Source organism: Ochlerotatus camptorhynchus, unplaced genomic scaffold (assembly GCF_037179485.1).
Source record: "Ochlerotatus camptorhynchus isolate MF236.1 unplaced genomic scaffold, CSIRO-AGI_Acam_v1.1 ptg000391l, whole genome shotgun sequence".
Classification (NCBI taxonomy): domain Eukaryota; kingdom Metazoa; phylum Arthropoda; class Insecta; order Diptera; family Culicidae; genus Ochlerotatus; species Ochlerotatus camptorhynchus.
The window spans coordinates 218,920-243,030 of record NW_027040878.1 but is presented as its reverse complement, the minus strand read 5'-3'; the positions used below and the strand labels follow the sequence as shown (position 1 = coordinate 243,030).

At 40.5% G+C, this 24,111-nt stretch overlaps 1 protein-coding gene across 5 annotated transcripts in view; it reads left to right on the top strand.

The window, feature by feature from the left end:
* The window catches only part of CAH2 (Carbonic anhydrase 2), a 112,448-nt gene extending 104,101 nt beyond the window's left edge, over positions 1–8,347 (top strand). For all 5 annotated transcript variants that reach the window (XM_065233166.1, XM_065233164.1, XM_065233163.1 and 2 more), the window contains exon 7: positions 7,659–8,347. In XM_065233166.1, the coding sequence (XP_065089238.1) occupies positions 7,659–7,982 (324 nt within the window). In that variant the 3' untranslated portion in view covers positions 7,983–8,347. The remainder of the gene's footprint in view (positions 1–7,658) is intronic.
* The last annotated feature ends 15,764 nt before the right edge of the window (positions 8,348–24,111 follow it).

Below are 24,111 nucleotides of genomic sequence, written 5' to 3'. Positions count from 1 at the left end.
TTATCAAAACATCCCGCCCCTTCCCGCACTCCCTATAACGACAACCTTATAGCATGGACATTTATGAATGAAATTCAATTTTAATTACACCATTTTATTAAGATTGAATTAAAGATTTGTTTGGTATAAGGATGATGGTTCTTTTTCAATGCAAGGGCCACATGTGAAAAGGGCATACAAGCTTTTTGTAAACGATAATCAATACTGTTACAAACCTACTGTTAGTAGTAAACAAACATATGTAGGTTATTTCCTCGTCAACCGAAGTTCGCCCACACAAACCAACAACATCATCGAGAAGAGGAAAGTTTCCCCTACCCGGTGATGTTGATAGTTTGCTTTGGTGTCATAAGAAGGTTTGTTTACAAAAAGCTTGTATGCCCTTTTCACATGTTGTTCTTGAATGGTTGAATATTGAAAATTGATGAAAGTTTATAACCGTAATCAACCAATCACGTGCTCGGTTGTTATGACTATCAAGAGAACAGAAAGACGAGCCAGTACCACTCAATACTCAATGTCACTCAAATTTGACTGCAGTCACCGTTTGACTGCCGTGTGCTGTAAAGAGGAGTTCGTTGCGTTGCACGCTGAAAACGAAACTAACTCAGAGAGTGAGTAACCTATGCTTTTTGAAATTTCTACATACGAATGAGTATGAAATGAAAAATGAAGTATCGTAAAAAAATATATGATTGAAATATAGGGTAAATGGATGTAATGTCAGCTTAAATTCCCCTAATTTGGGCCCATGCATAAATTCAGCTATCGACTAAATTTCCAATAGCGACCAAAATATCCATTAGTACCGTCCCAATGACGCGTTCATCTAAATAAAATTGATAAACAGCGTATTTTTGGCGATGGGCCCAATCTTAGACCCATAGGCCAACATTAGAGCCATTTTCCCTATTAAATTATTGGATGGAGCAGTAAAAATAAGCTCGTAGTTCTACATCAACAATGCGGTCGTGCTTTCGGCACATCTCTTATTATTTTGTTAGAATTAGCATTAGCAAATTGCTTTATTGTTTAAACATGGTTTTTAAATGGTTCTAAATGCTTTTGACATATGACTTGTTTGCAGCAAATCAATCTTGAAGTGTCTTGAAAATATAATCTTCACACCCTGCTCCAGGATGGATCAACTAGACAGATTCTAATCTTAATGAGGTTTTGCTGGATGTAATAAAGGCTGTCTTGACCAGAGTTTTGTGAATGTTGCACCTTTTTAATATTTTATAAAACGTATAATGTTACTTGAGATGGAATGATATTTAATAAAATTTAAAAATCAAATATGCGGTAGTCCGAGTCCCACCCTTTCTTCAGAGGATTTTAGGGTAGTTCTGATGATCTCCAGATACTAGGAAACCTAAGTAGAATCCCAAGACGGTTCTGAGTAGCATTCGAAGGGAATCCTTAATAAGATTTAAAGAAATTTTTACCAAGAACTAGACTGTCTGAGGGTAATTTCAAAAGAATTCGGAGAAAATTTCTGAGAGAATTCTGAAGCTATTTTCATGAAACACTGAGGATAATTCAAATGCAATTCAACGGACAGTTCTTATGGAATTCAGAGGAGAATTTCACGAAATTTCTAGGAGTATAGGAATTTAAAACATAATTCCATAGGAAATTTAGGAGATTTAGGGTATGTTAGGAACGATAACAATGGTGAAAATAATTCCAGAGGTACTTCATAGGACAATTGACTTGTCAACTCTGAAATCATGGACTTATTTGATGTTTTCTGCTCGATAGGCCCATTATGGACGATTAGATCGAAGTTTGTGAAAGATTTAATCCATAGAGTGAATCACGGATGCTGAGATTGGAAACTGCACAGATTTTAAGAAATTATGATTTACAAGAGTGATTCAAAGCTTCCTTTTTTGAATTATAGAGCAAAAGAATGCTCTTTGAAGACTGTTTCATTTGAAATGCAAATTAATTTAAAAATGATTAACAACCAAATCCAAATAAAAAATAGGATGCATAGAATGAATTAGCATGCAATAAATTTAATTTTAGGTTATTATTTTTAAGTACAATAATACTGAGCATAATTCTTCTTGAGTGTTCACTCGGCTGTCGACAAAAGCAGGCCACTCTCAATGTGTGTCAAGCGATAGCCTGTTTACTCGGCCGCAACCATTGTGTGGTCCTCCTCATTGTTCTTCATCAGCAGTTCTTTCGGTCGATGCGTCGTCGACTTTGGAAAGCAACCGTTTAGTGATGAGTGTGTGAGTGCTGACCACGTTTTGCGTCCTTTGTGGCAATGGAAGCGCTATAACCATAGAGGTAACTCTAAGACCACTGGGTCCCGAAGAAAATCATTATTATTTTTGGCTCACTCAGTACCAGAACAACGGTCCCAAGCAGTCCCAAGCTATTTCACTCACCCCTGCATGTTCTGCATGAATCCACACACCCCTGATGTTATCTGTCAAACTTTCATAGCGAATCAAAACAAACATAGTGTAGTAATAGAATTTCAACTAGAATGGGGTACGCCATAGAAGTACTTGGGACCAATAGGCTACTCAAGCAGTGAATCAATTTAAAATCGTTAGTTTCCACCCCCTGCTATAACCCTTGTTGGCGATTCTGCCATACAATGAAACCACTGAAAGTGGCTTCCGTTCTGACGGAGGAGGCTTTTTAGATAGCGGAAGATAAAGTGTTTATTGTGTTGTACCTTTTGACTTTGGTTTATGATAGGTATATTGTAAAGTGACCAAGAATCCTCGGCTGTGTAAAGTGAATTCGATTGAGCCTTATCAAATAAATTAATAAACAAAAATAAAATTCTTAGGAGTATTCCAAAAGAGTTTTTAAGGAAAATTTTAAGGTAATTCCTAGGAAAATTCCAAGCGTTAGTTCCAACAAAATTTTGAGGGAAATTTCTAAGGCTATTCCGGAAAATGACTATTTCAAGGATATTCCGGTGATAATTTAAAAAAAAAGAAAGTTCAAAGGAAATTATTTCAAAGAATTAAGAAGCATTCTAAGCAGAAATAAAAATTAATTCCTTTTTTAATTCCCTGGGAAATATTATGGGAAATGCTAGGTGCATGCTGAGGAGAACTCCAAATGATTTATTTCAGGAGGTTTTTTTCTGAGAATTGCTAGACTTATCAATATTATGAAGAGCATTGTAGAGTAAATTCAGAGAGTGTTCTGTAGATGATTTTTAAGAGTATTATGGAGAAAATTAAAAGAGAATTCAAATCTTCCATGAACAAATTTCGCATCCTGGACACAGAAAAAGAATCAAGATGCAAAGTTTCAGAAAGAAATGAAAATTCTGAGGCTTAGATTTTTTAAAGATTTCATGCCTAAATAATTATTTGATCCTGGATTTAGACAAATCTTCATGGTTCAGGGTGTTATATTTAAAATTAAATATTCCTGACAGCAAAATGCGTTTCGATGCTGTGACACAGCATACCTGTCTCATTGGATCACCACAGAGTTCGATTGCAATATTGCATTATAAATAAATACTGCATTTACAGCTTTCAATTCCAATATAAAAGTTTAAGGACAATATTAACGAAATCCATTTTCCATAAATGTTGTTTAACCACTTCGCAACTTCACGGGCACACATCTGGCGATCTACTTAAGGTCTGAGGTCAAGTTTCCAACGGTTTAATTCAAAATAGCCACGTTTAACCGTTTAATAACCACGTGTTGCCTCTCTCAGAGAGTAACAAAACATCTCGCAAGATAGCGCTGGCAGTGTTGCCAATATAATGGTAAAAATATCAAACATTATATTAATTACATTCAAAGAGAGATTGGGAAAGCCAAGATCCCAATGACCTCATCCGACATGTTCCGAGTGCCTTCGAGGACGTGGTCAGAATGTTATTTGAGTCAAAACTAATCATATGACCTATAAGACTTCAAAAGAAGATCATGTTTGATCACATTTTCACCATCCGAAGATGTCTGTCTCTGACGCTTTGGTGACGGCGTTTCTATAGACTGTTCCAGAAAGTATAAGCACACTTTCAAAATAACAAAAAAGTCTTGTTTTTTTATGTTTTAATAATTTTATTTGGCAAATCATATTTGTATTTGTATTTCAAATAATATTTTACTCTCGTTTAATCAACATATTTAATCATAGCCAAGACTCCTAACTTTTCCTCGAACATGACCCATTAGCTTCTGTACAGTGGTACTTCCCACCATTTTGACCACTTTTGGCCAATCTTTTTTGAATTTTTGGATGTCATCCGCTGGTTTTATTAATTTTCGAAGCTTTGCTTTGGTTAAAGCCCAAAAAGTCTCGATTGGCCGTGCCTCCGGGCAGTTCGGCGGATTCATGTCTTTCGGCACGAAACATACATTTTGACTTTTGTACCATTCTAAAGTGTCCTTTGCGTAATGACATGACGCCAAATCAGGCCAAAATACTACTTGACCTTCGTGCTGCCTGATCATCGGCAACAATGGCTTCTGGAGACACTCCTTAACGTATTTCTGAGTGTTCATCGTCTCCGTTGTGATGTACGGACTAGATGTTTTACCACACTCGCATATTGCCTGCCAAACCATAACCTTCTTACCGAATATTTCGGTAAAAATTGCCTTCTCCGTTTCGGGGATGTCCTTGTCTTCGCTTACAGTATAGAATTGTGGTCCGGGAAGCGTTTTTTAATCTAGTTTCACGTACGTTTCGTCGTCCATTATTATACACCCAGAATTTCGACACAATAACGAATCGTAGAGTTTGCGGGCCCGTGGTTTCACAGGAAACACAAACACAAAACTGAGCACTTTTTTGATGCTATGTCATTCAGAAATGAGCAAACAAAAGGACGCAGCCAAAACATGTTGAAATATTTCATTATATTCAAAGTGACCGTTAAAATAAGGTGTGCTTATACTTTCTGGAACAGTCTATACTGGCTGTGTATCTTGGCATTCTCGTTGATACCTTTTCACTTGACGGACAGCAGATTTTTTCTTAAAAAACCCATTTTGCAAACAAATTAAATGAACCGACAAAAAACACTTGCAACGTAACTTTGGAATAAAAATTCGAGCAGTTTTTTCCTTGCGTTTTTCACAGTACTAAACGCGCCGCATAGACAGAATTCCCATACTTCTCTGTTTATATTCTCTCGGGTTCAAGGATCAGACATGTGAGTAGCGGGCAATGACGTTTATATGAGGTCCGGGCTAGAGTCGGTGTATAATGAGTCACGCCAAGAGAAAAACAGTTGAACTCGCATCACGGTTTTCGAAAGATTCCCTTTCTTTTCACTTGGCAACAGAGAACTTCTACATAAACTTCAAATGACTTCTAGCGAGAAAAAAAAATAGCGGCTGTAGTAAATCATTATATCAGTGATTTAGTCAAATTATCTCAACCAAAAATAGTAGAAATTCTCATAAGTGATCATTACCAAACGTATCCCATGACAATTTATTGCTCACTGCGAGTTTATGATCATTTCTTCGATTATATTTTATATTTTATTGCAATACCTTTCGTGGACCTTTCATAGCATCGTAATGTTTGTTTACTCTGCACGATAGGTAGCCGGTTTGACAGCTCAATAGGTAGACTTGGCTTCACTCTTGGCGTGACTCATTATACACCGACTCTAGTCCGGGCCAACAGGCAGCTTGCTGGTGTTAGAAGCAAAAATGTTGTAAACATTGCTGAGCATGCAAGTGACGACGTCACTCTACCATAACATTCCATACTGCGAACAGTGAGATTTACGTCACTGCCAACAGCTGTTTCGTGTAAAAAGATATTACTTAGTGAGATCAGTTCCAGTGAAAACGCGAAGAGGAGGGATTCCATGAACCTTCACCTTAAAGCATCTTAATCATTCTGTAGTTTGCTATTAATAATGGAAAACTGGATCAATCTGGATGAATTTTCAAAGCAGACCTAAAACTTTAACTGTTTGACTAGAAGCGTCCAAAAAACTGGAAGAATACAGTTTGAACTGGAATGCTGGCATCACTGCTGTGTGCATCAAAATTAATCAACGATAAAAAGAAAATTGTGATAATTTTTCCTAAAAATTACCATACACAAAATTACCAATACCTATAATTCGCGAATAACCCGACTATAAATGAATTTCCCATTCAGTGTGTTGTTTCAGGCGCAAGCTAGCATAATCTTCTGTCAAACTGTGCTGCGAGCTTAACTTAGATTTTTTTTTTAGCCGTGGTGAACCAAATAGAATGTCGATGAAGAGAATCGAAGTTCAAATCCACAACAAATCCGCAAAAATCGGGAAATCCGCGCCTGTTGTAACAGCTCTGAAGCTGTAAGTGAATTCTACGGAAAATTCCATGGTATTTGTGAAAAAAAAACACAAGAAAAAATGATTAATATAATATAAAAATCGCGAAGAAACTTTCAAAGGATTGCTGAAGGGAATTGTGATGAAAATTCCAAGAGAATTAAAAAGCGAGCAACTCAATGTTTAGGAAAAAAAAAATACAAAAAAAAACAAATGGAAACCTCAAAAAACCCTTAGGTGTATTACGAGGCTATTCCAGTGATAATTTTCAGGAGAGTTTTAAGGGAATTTTGAGGAATATTTCAAAGATGATGATTTCATGAAAATTTCTGGAGAGCCTTTAATTCTTCCAGGAGGTCGTGGGGAATAATGTAAGAATTATTGAAAATGTGATGATAACTTCAACGTGAATTCAGAGAGTTTTCTGCAGAGATTTTCAAGAGTTTTATGGAGCAAATTGTATGAGTATGCTTGTATGCTTAAATCAAGGTTTAAAGCAAAATATGTTGACGCTAAATTTGTTAGTTAACAGCTCGCTCCCATAAAAAATCATAACGAAGGGCGCTAAGATGGTGAGTTTTGGTAATGTAATCGCACTTATTTAAAATAGTTCCAGTGCATCAAAATTACTCCTAAACAACCCAATTTAAACATAACTGGGTATCTAAAGGCAGAATCAGTGTATTGATTCTGATATCAAAATACGAGGGGGGCGACACATCTAAATCTCAATTCTAGATGCTCAACAATCTCACACTAGCGAATAAATCTTCGAAAAATCTTCTTTCACTTCTCGTATCTTCTTGCATCGCGCATCATCTTTTTGCAGGAAATCTTCAAAATCGTGATAAATCTTCTTGCTATCTACTCAGCGTACGCGCAGCTAGCCACAGCAAAACACAATATTTCCTGCAGCGTAGATAGAGTCGCCCCCTCGACAAAATAGGCTTTACCCCTTGATATAGGCTGTAGTGTAAACGAAGTATTCCACCTAATGGGTTTATTCGTAAATATTAGGTCAAAAACTTTCATCGCAGACTTTCAAAAAATAATCTTGCATCCCTGGTCGACATACTTTACAGAGCAAGGGCGGTCATTTTGCAAATTATTATGCTAATAACCGCTGTTGCTTATATAGTACTGTGCAAAATACTGATTTCATTCACTTTTGCCGCTAACGTCCTTCGAATTTTTCCCATTCACACACATCCCATTATTCATTCTGACAAACAAGAATCACTCAACCGAGCGACACCGCAGTTTAATTCCGCTTATGATCCATTTTAATTCCGCTTATAAAAATATCCGTCTCTCTTTTCTTCATTTTCACTTTCAACCGAATCGCTCCGGATTCACCTATGCGTGCATCAGATTCAGGCATTCCGTGCCCTCGATGACGAGGAAGGCCACCCACTGACCCACAATTTCCGACCGATCCAACCGCTCGGCGATAGGGTGGTGCTGTACAACACGGACGAGATCGTCAAGGATGTGGACCTGGCGGAAGTGGACGTTCCGCCGAGCGAAGTAGAACAGAATGCCATTGATGATCCGAAGCAGGAGGAGAATGGAGCTAAAGGTGCCGATAGCAGTCAAAATAGAAAGGGTAAGGACAATGGAGCTTCGGTGCCGATGGGAGTCAGCTGGATGGTGCTGGCCGTGGCTATGGTCGTCAGTTCCTGCGGTAACTTCTAGACTGGATTGATGTAGGAGGAATGCAGCAGACTTCTCTGATTAGGAAATAGGGATGAATTTAAATTGAAACAGGAATGAAATTTTACTGGAGTGTAAATACGATGTTGAGCATCCGTAGAAAAAATTATAAATTAAACCAAATTAAATTGCTAACATTAGATTCAGTATTGCGTAACAGATTTCAAATGATGCTATATTATTAAAAATAAACTGACAACTAAGACAGGGTGAAACTACAAAAATATGAAACTCGTCCTCATTGAATAGAATTCGAAAAACAAAAATCTAGAGTAAGGTACGATGAATGGAGTAGACAAAAAAAAACATTGCCTCATAAGATACCGTAAGTTGTAAGGTCAACCAAATATCTAACTTATTGTGAACTAGAAGTGTAGATCGTAGAGAAGAAAAATGACAGCACCAAAAAAATGAATCAAAATAACTAGATGTAAGAAAATAAAATGACTTCGTGATCCCAAAAATCTCAAATGAGTGTAATGTATCACAATCCTAGTAATCCCGTTAAGAAAATATAGAAAAAATATGTTTATTTTGATCCACCTCTTGGGTAACTTAGAGGGGAACCAGTGGTGGCTAGCAACCATGATGACATCACTGATCCGATAACTCACGAAGGTCACCAAGGGAAAAGTTCACGAGTCATAGATAAGACGGCAATCTTGCCCCAGAAAATGCTGCTCATTCCGCTCCATCATAATAAGTTTTTTTTTTATTTCGAATCGCGAACCGAAAATGGTACATGAAACAAAATTATGAAAGATTTTGAATATTAATAACTCAGCTGCTCCTCGACCAATTTCAATAATTTTATCACCAATCGGTCAGAAATCTTTCTACGTATTACTATATGTATTACTATATTCGACCGATGATTTTTAACATGAAGCTTTTGAAAAAGTGGTAATGTCAAGCATTGTCTAATGTACAAATAAAAAGCGATAATTTTATCACTGTTTTCATGAAATAAACGTTCTTCCCAAACCCAGTCCTCATAATCGAGCACCACTTAGTTGCACATCATTCTGCTTTATCCTGAAAAGATATAAAAGAGCGCTGCTGTATGGCATCAGCTCATTTTCTCTTCGGACGGCGTGGTGAACAGCAATAGCAGCAGTAGGAAGGTGGTGGCTAGTCCACTCCTTCACACCTAACAAGCAACAATTGACTGGTCGTGGCAAAGGAGGAAAAGGTCTGGTAAAAGAGGTGCCAAGCGTCATCGCAAAGTTCTTCGAGATAACCACCATCCGTTGTCTGGCTCACCGTGGCGGTGTCAAACGTATCTCCAGTCTACGAGGTGCGCTGAAGGTGTTCCTGGAAAATGAGGTCCGTGATGCTGTCACCTACACTAAACACGCCAAGCGTAAGCGGCCATGGGTGTAATCTACACTTTGAAGCAACAGAGACGCACTCTGTACGGTTTCGGAGGTTAAATCATCACCAACTTTGGCTTCAAAACGGCCCTTTTCAGGGCCACCAAGCTTATTACAGTAAAGAATAGGAATAGAATTCATCTGCCTGTTTGTCCATATTCAGAACCACACGCCCCCAACGACCACACAAAATTGCTCATGGAACCAAACTTGGAAGCAGGGGTACAAATGATTTTGATCGATTCTCTTCATCAACTTTCTCTTTGAATCGCCACGGCTGGATATTTTCTATGTAAGAAGCAACAATCTAGCTTCTAATTCGACGAAGACGGCAGGAAACATTTTTGAAGCCAAGTTATTTACGAAAGAGAGAGAGAGTCGATGAAGAGAATCGATCAATATAGATAGAACTTATTGAAAAGTGACGCGAGATTTGTTTTCCGTGGCGAGCACCAATGCTACCGACGCCAGGGAGGCAGCTCCCACACCTGGACCCTACCTATCGAGCCATCAACTCAACCGGGGAAGGCGTGATCAGAGATGTTATGCCTTAGAACATGCCGGTGGCGCCGACTGAGATTGAACCCAGGCATGCTGGGGTGAGAGGTAATCACGCTAACCACTACACCACCGGCGCCGCTAACTTTCAAGGTGTTGCCATTGGCAAACTACGCAGAAGGAAAAGAGACAGTGTCGCTACTTGATAGCAAACTACTCATAATGGGAGGAGTCTTTGTAGCTTTTATATCACTTGGTTGCACAGCATTCTGATTTAACCTGAAAAGATCAGCGCTGCTGTCTAGCATCAACTCATTCGTTGCTAGATCGTCTACACGGAAAGACGAAACAACTCAAAACCGAGATATAAAGTACTTAAAAATCAGTACTCCGTTATCACCACAGTTTTGGATGAAAATTTGTTCTCATTGATGAGTACTTTTAAGTTAATCCTGAAGTACAACCAAAACTCTTACTTTTTGTGAATTGTACTCAACCAATAGTCTTGAGAGAGTTCTTATTTTTGAGTACATTGTATATAGATTTTGAGTTGTTTTGTTTTCCACGCTATGAAAGTATCCAAAATCAAGTGTTACGATTGCACTTAATTTTGGATGAAAAATCGTAGCCTGCGCCATGTTTATTTTATTTTGGCTTTGTAGTCTGTTGGAAGCAACAGTTTTGTGAATTTCCCATACACTGGATGGGCTCAGGATTCTTGAGGTGATGACTATTAACAAATTGGACCAACCTCGGAACCAATGGATTATTCGATGTGGTAAGTTTGCGTCATCCATGAGAACTTGATGGCATTGAACATGAAAAGAATTTTCATTTATTTTAGGCATGATCTGACACGGGCTATAATATTCAGATGAGCAGTTTCGGGAATATAAGTTTTCGACTGCGGAGGACCATCCTGAGAGCCAAAAACGGACATCTGCACATGGGGACCAATAGATGGAAATCAATACGATTCCAACATCCTTTGGGTTGTCTCATAAGGATATGGGATCATCAGTTTGCCGAAAGAAAGGTACCATTTTCATCAGAAAATCTGGCGGTGTTGGCCAGCAACATGATTTCACTACCCGTTATGTTTAAATATAATGCTTATACCTATAAACACTCTGTAAATGTTGAAGACTCTCAAAAACTTTTCAGAATCTAAAACATCAAGAAGACGAACGAGTAAGCCAACGAGGCAGGTTGCAGGTTGGACTGATAACAGATTCAGCTGGCCGGTTGTGATTGGAAGTCGTTGCGTTCCGTTTCAAACCGGAATGCTTGTCTGAGAAGAACTCAAAAACTGAATACACCACGCCAAGTTCAGGACGGCCGCATTCAATAGTAATGAAGAATTATATTGTTTGATGAGTTGAAAATTGTTAAACTGTTTCATACGAATAATAATAATAAATTTGTTGATTATAATGCTCATTTTACGAATTCAAAATAAATATTTGAAGAATCAAATTTCCAGTATAATTTATTAAAATGAAAACCCGGTTTAGAGTAGATTTTACCAAACATTCGCTCTTAATGAAACAGTTGAATTTGACTCAAAACGATGTCTATGCTAAATACATAAAATTGGATACTTTGCAAAGAACTCAATTTTGAGTGGTTGCACTTAGCTGTCAAGATGAGTCCAAATGACTTAATTTTGAGTTGTTTCGTCTTTCCGTGTAGCAGTATAGATCAGTGCACGAAGATTTGCTGCACTCTTCTCTAACCTGTAAATTTTGACAGTTGTGGGTGGTTGGTTTTGGTTCCCATTCGTTGCCATCTCTTTTACTCAGAGACAAAATGATTGGAACCAAAAAGTAAGGTTAGGGACCGTGCACTGCTCTATAGTTCGTTCGTTCGTTCACTTCGCTATCGAGCAGAGATGCCAGATCTACGGAAATCTGTCGTCGAAGACCATCACGGATGTAAGTATTTTAGTTTTTCTCATAATAAGATCTGCTGATGTTGTGCTTGTGCAAGCAACGATGTCATAGTAATAACATAGAGGTAACTCTAAGACAAGAAGGTCCCGAAATAACGTGCTCAACTTTTTGGCTCAGCTCTGGTACCCCAACAAACAATTTGTGCTGATTTAAGGCTGAAAAAGCTATTTTTTTAGCTGAAGAAGCATATGTCTGCCTGAACAAGCTCTTATTCTGCTTCCAATGTTTGTTGGGACTCTCTTCGGTCCCAAGTTAATCGATTCACCCCTCGAAACATAGAAAAAAACCAATAACCCCTCATTTTATCTGTCAAACTTTCATAGCAAATCAAAACAAACATTGCGTAGTACTAGAATTTCGACTAGAATAGGGTACGTTAATCGTTTGCTTGGGACCAATAGGCTACTAAAGTGGTGAGCCAATTTAAAATCGTTAGTTTCGTATTGATTGTTGGTAATAACCTTTTTGATCAGAAATGGTTTAATTTACACCAAATTGAGGAATTAGAACGAAATCACATATCAAGAGCCACATGTGAAAAGGGCATACAATATTTTTGTAAACAAACCTTTGTAGGCCCTTTTCTCACCAACCGAGGGTCACCCACGCAAACCAACAACACATCGGGAAGAAGAAAACTTCCCCTTACCGATGATGTTGATGGTTTGCGTTGGTGACATATGAGTGGCGAGAAAAGGGCATAAGAAGGTTCGTTTACAAAAAGCTTGTATGCCCTTTTCACATGTTGTGCTTGAAATGTCATATGATAGTCATTTGATAATTTTCTTTTTGCTAGAATGTTGTTCTACCGTTTGCGTTGTGTAAGAGAGGCGACGCTCTCTTCCCCGTCAGCTCGATGATGATCAGGCCTTCAACGTGTTCATCAAAAAGCACGTAATCCATAAGTTGTCGTACTTTTCCCGCTATATACAGGAAACTACAGTAAAAGAGTGGCTTTCTTATTAGATTACGACACCACTGTACCACCGCTACGGGATCACAATTGATCAGATCGCCATAGATGGTCTTGAAACCTCTGTAGTGGATCCTCAAATTGAGCTGGAAACCAATGCCTTGGATAATGAGACAGAATTGCTGCTTGGGCAACAGGAAACGCTCCTTTGGTATGAGAACAAATGCCTGGAGATCGCTCCCGCGCAAAACAGGGTTCCTCTGTCTTAAATATATGATGAGCACGGCGAAAAGATAGCTTTTCCTGCCATTTGTTTCGGCCATCTACGGAAATTCAAGCCAGTGGTTCGGGTGACATATTTCATGATGGCATCCAGTGAAACTCGTCGTCAAGACAGGCATGTGGCCAAACCACATTTGTTGTATATGACAATGAAAGTTCTTCGGCTTAGAGTTTCCGGAAGCTTGCAATGCTTGAGCTTGAGCTTGAGCTTGATTGACCGCCCACGGTTGCTACTCTGTTGCTGCCAGATCAGCTGTAATTACACAGAGAACCAATAGACGATGCTTGGGACTAGCAATCATCTAGCAATACCAGCGCCGGCCGCGCCCGAACACAGGTCAAGAAAGGAATGGGAAGGATTGTGTTGACATGACACTCGCTTTGATGGAAGCCGAGAACACCTCTGCACTTCCACGAGGAATCACTGGGATGTTGGATAAGAGGGTTGGGTTTGCAGCAGGGTTCGTTTTGGTAAACGATAAACTGAATTGATGTCCTAACGATCATATAACGCGAAGGAGCTTGGGACTAAACCCACGGTCTTCTGCTCAGTAAGCAAAAACGTTTGCCACTAGGCAGACGAGCACCTTTTTAATCACCGAGTTGCTGTTATTACCATGTAGTCATATTAACAAATAAAACGATTGATGAATCTTGAATGTGGATGGGCCTGAGATTAGACTCATGATGTTCTGCTCAGTAAGCAAAAACGGTTGCTCTAAGGCCACCGAGCCCCTCATATCACATAATACCGTTGCTCAAATTTGTGTATCCATTCAAACCCGGAACCAACGACAACAACGAGTTTCGCAAAATACACGATACACAAGCGATTTTACCATAAATGGGACCGCATTTTTCTGCTCAGTAAGCAGACCACTGTAACCGACGATCTTTCAAATCCGAAAACTAAAAACTACGAAAAAGTACTTAGGCCTTCATTAAGGGGAGGTTTACTTGGATTTTTTCAAAAAAATTGATTTTTTTGCATAAAATGAAAGCTACAAGTGTGTAGAATATGTGGCCAAAAGGATTTTACGACCCGAAACATATTTAGCGAGTTTTGAGTGAACCTTTGTCATGCGCGCTGAGGGACGCTACAAAAACTTTAAACGCGTTTTTCTCGAAACCATATTTTTTATAACAACTTAGAGCATAGGGCTTGAACAAATGATCCGATTTACAATCGGAAAATTGCGCTTTGAAGGATACTATTTTTTGTATGGCTTATACCTAAAATGAAAAAAAAATTGTTAGTTACTATTTTTTAAGCAAGGTTAAAGTGAAAAAAGGGGTAAAAAAGCACTAAATTTTCAAATGTCCATAATTTGGTCAATTTTTGTCAGATTTCGTTCTAGTTAGGTATAAGCCATAGGGAATATTATAAACTTTAACCACAATAAAAAAAAATCATTTCAGTTCACCACCAGAGGGTGTGCACTCGAAGTTCTGCAGCAAAACCTGACTGACACTCCTCCACGCGAGCCGCCATTTTGAGCCGCCATTTTGTTTTTTTACCTTCAAAAAATTTCCAAGTATTCAGGAATAGTGGACAAATATAATTATCGAAACCGGAAGTTCGTATGTCTTTTCATTCTCCTGAAAAAAAATTCCAAAGTTCAACTGTTTTTCAGCCAAATCCAAGTAAACCTCCCCTTAAGTTCCACTTTCACGCGACGTTCAATGACAGGGTCCTATCCAGGATTATATCTGAAAAATCCAAATCTGGCCAACGCCCACCTAAACCTGTTCTAATCCACCTGAAATGACTAACGAATGGAAGACTTTCACTACCCAGCCATGCAATAGTCTCATTCCGTGCCTTATGGCAACTTGATGATTCTATTGCGCTCATCTTCTGGCACCACCCAGGGGAGACTTGGTCCTGTACCTAATGCTTAACTTATCTCCATTCCACTCAGCTACTCGCAATTTCTTGTGATATAGTGGGCGGAATATTATTATATGAGACAATTCAATGTAGACGTCTTTCCAAATTTGGCAGATCGACAGGTAATCGGTGAGTTACCACGATAGTTGCTATTCAACAACTCGACAACGTCCCATCGTCAACGCCTGCTATGAGAATTTCCCATTGCAGACGCCAACGAAATGACGTCTTTGAGCTATCGATCAACTACCCTGGTTATCGCCTGGTACCTTATAGCACGATGCTAGGAGGCGAACCGGAAGAATCGATGAGCTACCTCTCCTCCTAGAGTTTCCGAAGGCTTGCAATGTACTTTTAAGTGCACGGCGACCGCAAACATTACACGTGGACCTTAAGGACAGCCTTATTTATGGAGCAGTGCATTGAGCGAAATCTATCCGTCCTCAAATCAATACCGAATTCAGAACAGTATTGGCAACAAAGGAAGAAAAATTTGTTCACCATGATGCGACAATTGGGAAAGCCTACGATGTTCATCACACTCAGTGCAAGTGTTGAATCTCCTACATCGATTATCAGAAGGACACAATGGCAATGACTTAACAGATCCTATCCAGGAATTGACTGCACTACAAAGAGCAACTCTGATGAATGATGATCCAGTCACGTGCTGCGTGTAGTTCAACAAGCTGGTTGACACGATTGAATTTCAGCACCGTGGAAGTCCTCACGCGCACATCTTGCTATGGCTGAACAAGGATCCCCGGGAAGCAATCAGTGGAAGTATGCCAAAAACTACAGGTGCAACAGTATCATGGTATTCATGCCTGTACTACTATCGGCCCTTTTCAGGGCCACCAAGGTTTTCCAAAAGAGTTAAATATCTGAACATGTCCCAACTAAAATTCATATCAAAAACTTCTTTTCAGGGCAATCATAGTCCTACTAAAGAGTATAGATAGAGAGAACCCCGTTCAATTTCCTATTCCTACACAAAACACAAGTCCTGCTGCAGTTATCAAATAACATTGATTATATAAGACCCCGTAGTCCGACGTCACCATTGCGTACAACCCCAGAGGGCTGTCTCTAGTATTTTTTCAAAAGTTCTTTCATCGATTTATCATTTAACGTAAAATATCACCTTAGAACTAAAAAAAAAATATCACCTTCGACTAAAAAAAAAACCGTAGAAATCCGTACATTTGAATAAGTCTACGGAATTGCATAGAAAAAAATCTGGCATCTCTGCTATCGAGTTTTTTTCTACACTGAACCAAATCACCCTCCATTTATAGAATGAAACATCATTCAGTTGCATCCAATTTCCATGTTTCTGAAAACCGTATGACAAAATCAGTCGGATGATTTTCTATACGGACACGTGTGATGCTCTTTTGATTGATGAATGAATATTGACATGTTTTTTGTATGTATTTCATTAGCAATACATATGCTAGATATAGCGAAAAACATTCAGTATGGAAACGAATGAAATATCTTTTGAGATAGTCCCATAACTAAAATCATTTGATTTCAATTTTAAAATATGTTATAACCGAATAAAAATGACAACATACGATATGTTAAAGCTTGAGTGCATAGTTGTTATATGTTTTCAAAAGTCTTATGAGAATTGAAGTGCTAGATGTAAGTATACGTATTTCATTTTGCTAACATGTTGTTCAATTGAAGTTTTCCCATTCTTTCCCAGGCCCCATAGCAACTACGGATACTTTTCCCAAAAGCCAGACCAATCACTCCTACACAGCAAACAAATGTAATAACGATCAATGTAATTCAAGCTGATGTATGAAATAATGGTGTAATAGCAAAAATCAGATACAATATTACATCGATGGACAATGAACATCGTACAACGTTATATTACACAACCGATGGATTGACCTGGTTGCAGCAGTTTGGATGTAATATTCAACAACTTTGTAATATCACATTGTACGATGTACATCGATTTTGCGAACAAAATTACATCCATTGATGTAATATTGTATCTGCGTTTTGCTATTACATCATTATTTCATACATCAGCTTGAATTACGTTGATCGATATTACATTTTTTTTTTGCTGTGTACTGCTCCTGCATCGGAGGGCCCTAGCAAGAAGGCCCAAACGAATCCCAGCGATGCTTCGGATGACGCAGCAAATCGTCTGCTACAGAGCAACCAATTCTCGGTGCTCGGAGTAGAAAATGGCGGTGGTGACGCCGCTAAAATTGCGAAAAAGGAGCGTATTCCCCCGCTGTTTACCCCGATGAAGGAAGTCACCCAGCTTAGGGATGAGCTGGCAAAACGCAAATTGTTCCCGCGATTCAAAATTTTTAGCGTTGGAACAAAGATCATGTGCTCCAGCCTACAGCAATACAAGTCGGTCGGTGACCTGCTGAAGAACAGCACAGTAGAGTTTTACACTCACGATTTGCCTTCGATGAAACCATTGAAGGTTGTTTTACGAGGTCTGCCGTCGTACGAAGCGGCTACCGTAAAAGATGAACTGGTCAGGCTCGGATTGAAACCAGAGGCAGTCCTCCCAATGAATCGACGGCCTATGCCCAATACCAACTATCGTGACCAACTGTTTCTGGTCCACCTCACGAAGGGCTCCACCACCCTTGCTGCGCTCAAGAGCAACATACGTGACCTTTTTCAGGTCATTATCGACTGGGAATACTACAAGCCGCAACACCGTGATGTGACCCAATGCACAAGTTGCCTCTCCTTCGGCCATGGCACGAAGAACTGTCATATGAAACCACGCTGCGACAAGTGTGCTATGGCCCACTCGACGGCGACCTGTGCTCAAGCTGATGACACCTACCCGAAGTGCGTGAATTGCGGCGGAATTCACCGTGCCACTACTCGGGACTGCCCCAAGCGAACGGAATTCATCACCATGAGGAAGAAGGTAGCGTGCACCACCAGCCATCACGGACGAACAATAACCGGCAATCCATCCTCGTCGTCTGGTCCCAAATCTTCCCCCACAACAACAGTCAACGAGCCGCCCCCTCAGCTCAGCATCGCCTCACTGCTGCTGCAGCTCTGCCAAATTAAGCTTCTGCCTCGGCGCCTGGACTATTTATCGTATGCCCGTGTTGCCTCAGGTGACTCAGTTGACGAATTTCCGTTAACATCAGAGGAACTAGTAACGCTGGTTGCAGAGGTGATCGTCATTCTGCGCACCTGCAAGACTCGATCTGAACAGCTTCATGCTGCCTTGTCACTCGTCACCAAGTATGGACCGTGAAGCTACAAAAATTGCAAATTGAAACGCTTGCTCACTGACGAACAAGCATAGAAAGCTACTCCATTTCCTCAACACCAAGGAGGTCGACATTGCTATCATCCCCGAGACGCACTTGAAGCCCGAACGACATCCGGCTCGTCAGACTTGATCGCACTTGCTCTGGAGGTGGAGGAGTGGCCATCGCTACAAGATGGAACATCAGTTGCCGGCTGCTACCAAACTTCCAGCTGGAAACAATTGAAGCCATCGGAGTGGAGGTGAGCACATCACTTGGCCCAATCACCATCATCGCGGCCTACTGCCCCAAGCAAACCAACATCAGGGACGGGTCGTCAGTGGCCCTCCGGAAAGACATCATCAAACTCACCCGGAGGAGCGGGAACTTTATCATCGCTGGCGATCTGAACGCAAAACACCATCTTGAATGAAGGCCTGCAAGAGGGCCACTATACCATCTTGGCCCCGGACATTCCCACCCGGTTGAGTCGGTCTGGCGTCCATGCGACCATCGACATCTTCGTAAGCAACATGGGACACAACATCTCGCAACCTGTGGCATTCCAGGAGCTGAGCTCGGACCACTACCCGGTGGTGGCCGAAGTTGGATCCTCGGTAAACCGATTCGAAGCTTTCCGGCGCAACTACCATCGAGTCAACTGGGCGCAATATCAACACTGCGTCGACACAACCATCGACTACGATGTTAACCGGTGTCTACAAACCATCGAGGAGGCGATTTCCCGGGCCAGGGAACAACACGTGCCAGTATCCAGACAGGTGAGTAACACTCTGAACCTTGACAGCCCTACCAAAGATCTCATTAGACTCCGTAACACCATTCGTAGGTAGTACCAGCGTACTGGCTTGCCTAACTTCAAGACCAATTGTAATTGATTAACAAAGATCATACAGGCCAGGTTGGTGGATCTCAGAAATAACGATTTTGTTAGTAAGATCCGCTCTCTCCCAGATTGTGCTAAGCCCTTCTGGAAACTTACAAAAATTCTTAAAAACAAGCCTAGGCCCATTCCACCACTGACCCCACTGGATCGTCCCGGCGACCCAGTGGTTAATCTGATAACTCCTGAAGAGAAGGCTGCCGCGATAGGTCAACACTTCGTCAGCTCCCATAATCTCGGACAAAACATCGTCAGCCCTCACGAATCTGAGGTTGCTGAAAATGCAACCAATCTTCTTTTGATTCCTAACATTTTTCCAGAGGAATCCGAGATTACGACTGACGAACTGTTGGCCTATATCAAAAAATCATCTAAAAACATGAAGGCCCCAGGTTTCGACAACTTGAGTTCCAGATTCTACAACCATCTGGCACTGATTTGTAATCAGTGCCTCAGACTTGGCTACTTCCCTTCGTGTTGGCAGTCAGCTAAAGTCATACCCATCCGGAAACCTGGGAAGGATCCGTCCTCTCCTTCAAGTTATCGACCAATCAGCCTTCTATCAGGGTTATCAAAACTGTTCGAAAGAGCAGTGTACCACCGGCTGCTAACAACTGCCGATGAAAACAACTTCTTACTCGAGGAACAGTTTGGTTTTCGGAAAGGTAGTTCGACCGTCCACCAGCTGACTCGAGTTACAAACATTCTCAGACGGAACAAGTCTGTTTCGAAAACATCTGCCATGGCGTTGTTGGACGTTGAAAAAGCGTTCGACAATGTCTGGCATGATGGCCTGGTGTTCAAATTGCAGCAGTACGGTCTACCAATCTAACTAGTGAGGATAATAAACAACTATCTATCAGACAGGACGTTCCGAGTCTTTCTGAATGGCATCACATCGGATGCTTTCAACATCGGTGCCGGGGTTCCACAAGGAAGCATTCTTGGCCCCATCCTATTCAACCTGTTCACCTCCGATATGCCGGCTCTCCCTGATGGTGGATCGTTGTCTCTGTTCGCAGATGACACATCCATTGTCTACAAGGGTAGGGTCATCGGAGCTCTGACTGTTGTTCTGATGTTCCGTCGGAGAATAACAGGATCTGCCTGTACGGCACAGTGGTGGAATGGTCCAAAGAGATCGTGTACCTGGGGCTTACACTAGACAGCAAGCTTCTTTTCAGGGAGCACGTTGACAAAACAAAAACCAAGTGCAACATCTTGATAAGATCGTTGTATCCACTTATCAACAGGAAGTCAAACCAGTCCCTGAAAAATAAGCTTGCTGTCTACAAACAAATCATCCTTCCTGTAATCGAGTACGGTATGCCAATCTGGGAGAGTTGCGCAAAATGCCATCACCTTGAACTCCAAAGGATCCAGAACAAGATCCTTATGATGCTTTTAAACAGTCCCTCGCTAACTGGAAATTCTGAGATCCACCTCCTGGCTGGAATTCAAACATTAGAAGAACGGAGAGTTTTCATCCTGGAAAGGTTCGGAGACACCTGTCTGAGATCAAGTCACCAGGTCATACGTGATCTAGCACGATAAGTTATGTTATGCTTGTAGTTAGGTAGGTTATCACTTTTTTTCCAACTCAAACAAAACACACCTGCTGCAAACTAATTGCAAAACAAAAATATTAAATCAGGATAACAAATTAAACAAAGATGAAAACCAGGGTAGGCTAATCAATTAAAATGTAAAATCAATGTCCAATCATAAACAAACAGAAATAAACATAATTATAGTAGTAGTAGTAGCATCAACTCATTTTCTCTTCGGACTGCTTTAACCTGAAAAGATATAAAAGAGCACTGCTGTATGGCATTAGCTCATTTTCGCTTCAGACGTGGTGATGAACAGCAATAGCAGCAGTAGGAAGGTGGTGGCTAGTCCACTCCTTCACACCTAACAAGCAACAATTGACTGATCGTGGCAAAGGAGGAAAAGGTCTGGTAAAGGAGGCACCAAGCGTCATCGCAAAGTTCTTCGAGATAACCGCCATCGGTCGTCTGGCTCGCCGTGGTGGTGTCAAACGTATCTCCGGTCTGATCTACGAGGTGTGCTGAACTGGGGGTAAGACAGCTTTCGCTCATGAGTAAAATCGGAGTTAATTTTGAGTAACTCGCGTTGCTCAATATCTTATACATATTAGAGATGAACTAGCCTAAAGCTAAAAATCTTTTTAATAAAGCTTTTTTAAAAAAATATCTTATACACATAGCAACCTAATTGTTATAAGTATTAAAAACAATGTTGATACCGATGCTGTTAAGCAAGTAAGTTGACGTGCTTTCCAGTTTTCAGTGAGGTTCATCATGATGTAAATATCAATTAAAAAAGAAAACTTATAATCTATAATCTATAATCTTTCAGAGATATAACTGTTAGCTGTTACGAACAGCACGCGCCCTTTACGATCATCACGAGCAGCTTGTCGACCCGATACCACCCCTGGAATCCCGATGAGTGTTGGTGGTAACCCTGCAGGGAAGTGACAGATGCCAATGTCACCACAGCGACTCGTGAGTATGCAAAAAAAGGAACAGAAGACAAAAGTAAAAACTATCAGTGCACCTTTCTATGCGGTGAAATTTCAAGTTTTCCTACATTTATAATTTAATTTGAATACTAAATTAGTTGTTAAACCTAAACTATTTACATGAACTAGAAGTTTGCCTACAAACAAAGAATCAGTACGATCACAATTGAACACAATAACCTAACTTAAAGCTAATCTGGATGCACACCGGTGAGACTAGATGAGACTCACCCTATGTGGCTCAACCAAGACTCCCGGATATCTAGCTCAGTAGCATGAGACCCCTGAACTGTGTCACAGGGCCGGCATGCTACTTGGTAATTTGGAGGGGTACGCGGAACAAACTGTGCAGAAACTGTGCGATTTCTTACGTGATTGTGAAATTAATTGGAAGCTAAAGTGTGGGTGGAAAAGTCTAAAAGTTTATTAAAATGGAACTATTGTGCGGATGGTTCTAATTGGGCTATTATGGGGTGTGTTCTGTGGGTTTCTGCTTCCTTGGTACGTACCGGTGGTGTTTGCTGGACGATGGCGGTGATTATGTTGGGCAGCTGTTGTTTGACCGCGATGGCGATCCGTGGTTTATTCACTCCGTTGACAATGGCGGATCGGTGTCTTAAGCTGGTCTGGAAGATGGCGCCTGGTGACTGGAGCTGTGGTCACTACAATGGCTGTGGTCACTACAATCCCTGTGCAGCTACTGAAGTAGCCTTTTCGGAGTCAACGGCGTCTCCCTTCGTTGGCGAACATCAGCTGACCGTGACAAGGCCACCTTGGTCGAGCCGAGAAGGGTCTTCCTCCTTAACAATTAGGACTACCGAGTCCGAGGATGCTCTTCTTTCTGGCAATTATTAAGCCGGAGAGTTGAAGGTCCTTGACATTTAGACCAAGACAGCCGAGACTGACTTGGTCGAAAAGTGCCGATCGTGAGGATCTCCGTGGAATACCAAACAAAAGGTCCTAAAGGACAAATGGTTGTTTTAAACCAAGCCAAAATCATTTTTGGTCAAATTCAGTTACCTGAATGAACACCAGGAACATAAAAAGGTCGTTCTCTGCACTTTGGTTCACTTTTTCATTCCACTCACGTCTTCTAGGCACAAACGCCGGTTTACTTCTGGGCAATGGTTGACCATCCCAGCTATCAAAAGCCCTCCTTTTCCCATCCAGTTTTCAATTCGTTCCTTATTATTTCCTCCATTTTCCTTCCTTGTAGCTTATCACCACCCATCCATATCAGCTCCTTCGCCTATTGAGTTTTTCTACCACAGTTGATTATAACACCCTTTCGATCCTGTCACATCCAATTAAGCTTATAAACAAATATCATTTTCAAACTACCTACTAAGACAAATTTATACATTTTTCAATAACAGCAATTTTACCTACAATCCTACTAATCCTACTAACCCAACACTGACACTAAACAAACACTACAGTTTCCTAAAACAACATGCACAAATTAAAACCTAGGACATTGTAACTAAACGGTTACACCGGTAAGAAACTAGTGACAAACCGGAAATTTCTTCTAAAATTAAAGATTTAAACTACTTACAGCAAGAGCGAACTTAAAACCTGACTAGAACGTGAGGACAAATCTCACTTAGGGGAAACTAAACGTAAGTTAAAGCTACTCAATTATTAAAAACTATAATGCCTATGCCTAAACATAACCTAAACCAGTATACTGAACTAAAATTATGCATTCTCTTTGGAACGCTCTTTCATGATCCACACAGGAATATTATAATCTCCCCAATAAAGAGTGTAATTATATACGAGTGCTCTGGAGATTATCATTACGGAAGAATTCCCCCTTTCGGTCGTGTTGCGTTAAACCACAACAACCATAGAGGTAACTCTAAGACCAGAAGGTCCCGAAGAAACGTGCTCAACTTTTTGGCTCAGCTCTGGTACTATATTCGGTCCCAAGCTAATCGATGCACCCCTTGAAACATACGAAAATCCACGAACCCCTCATTTTATCTGTCAAACTTTCATAGCGAATCAAAACAAACATAGTGTAGTATTAGAATTTCGATTAGAATGGGGTACGTTAATCGATTTGCTTGGGACCAATAGGCTAGTCAAGTAGTGAGTTAATTTTTAAATCGTTAGTTTCCACCGGTTGATATAACTTTCGACTGTATGGGTGTTGTATGCAAGCCAGTTGGTGGAAGCAGAATCGTAACAGTTGATATGGAAAAAGGACTATATCCTGGGTGGTAGAATCTAAAAAAGTGGCAACAAACTCCCAATCCATGAGAAGAGGAAAGGCGTAGATGACCTGAAAAACCTAGATAAGCCGCCATTGCCTCATACTGTATGAAACTAATGTTCTACCCGACAGTGACTCAGAGCATAAAATTCTTTTTTTACTGTGTCTCAGAGTCGGCGCACTACCGGGAAAACTGGAGGGGCTTCGCGTACTCAAGCTTTTTAATTAATTAAAACCCAGAGCGGATCAACTTAACCACTATATTG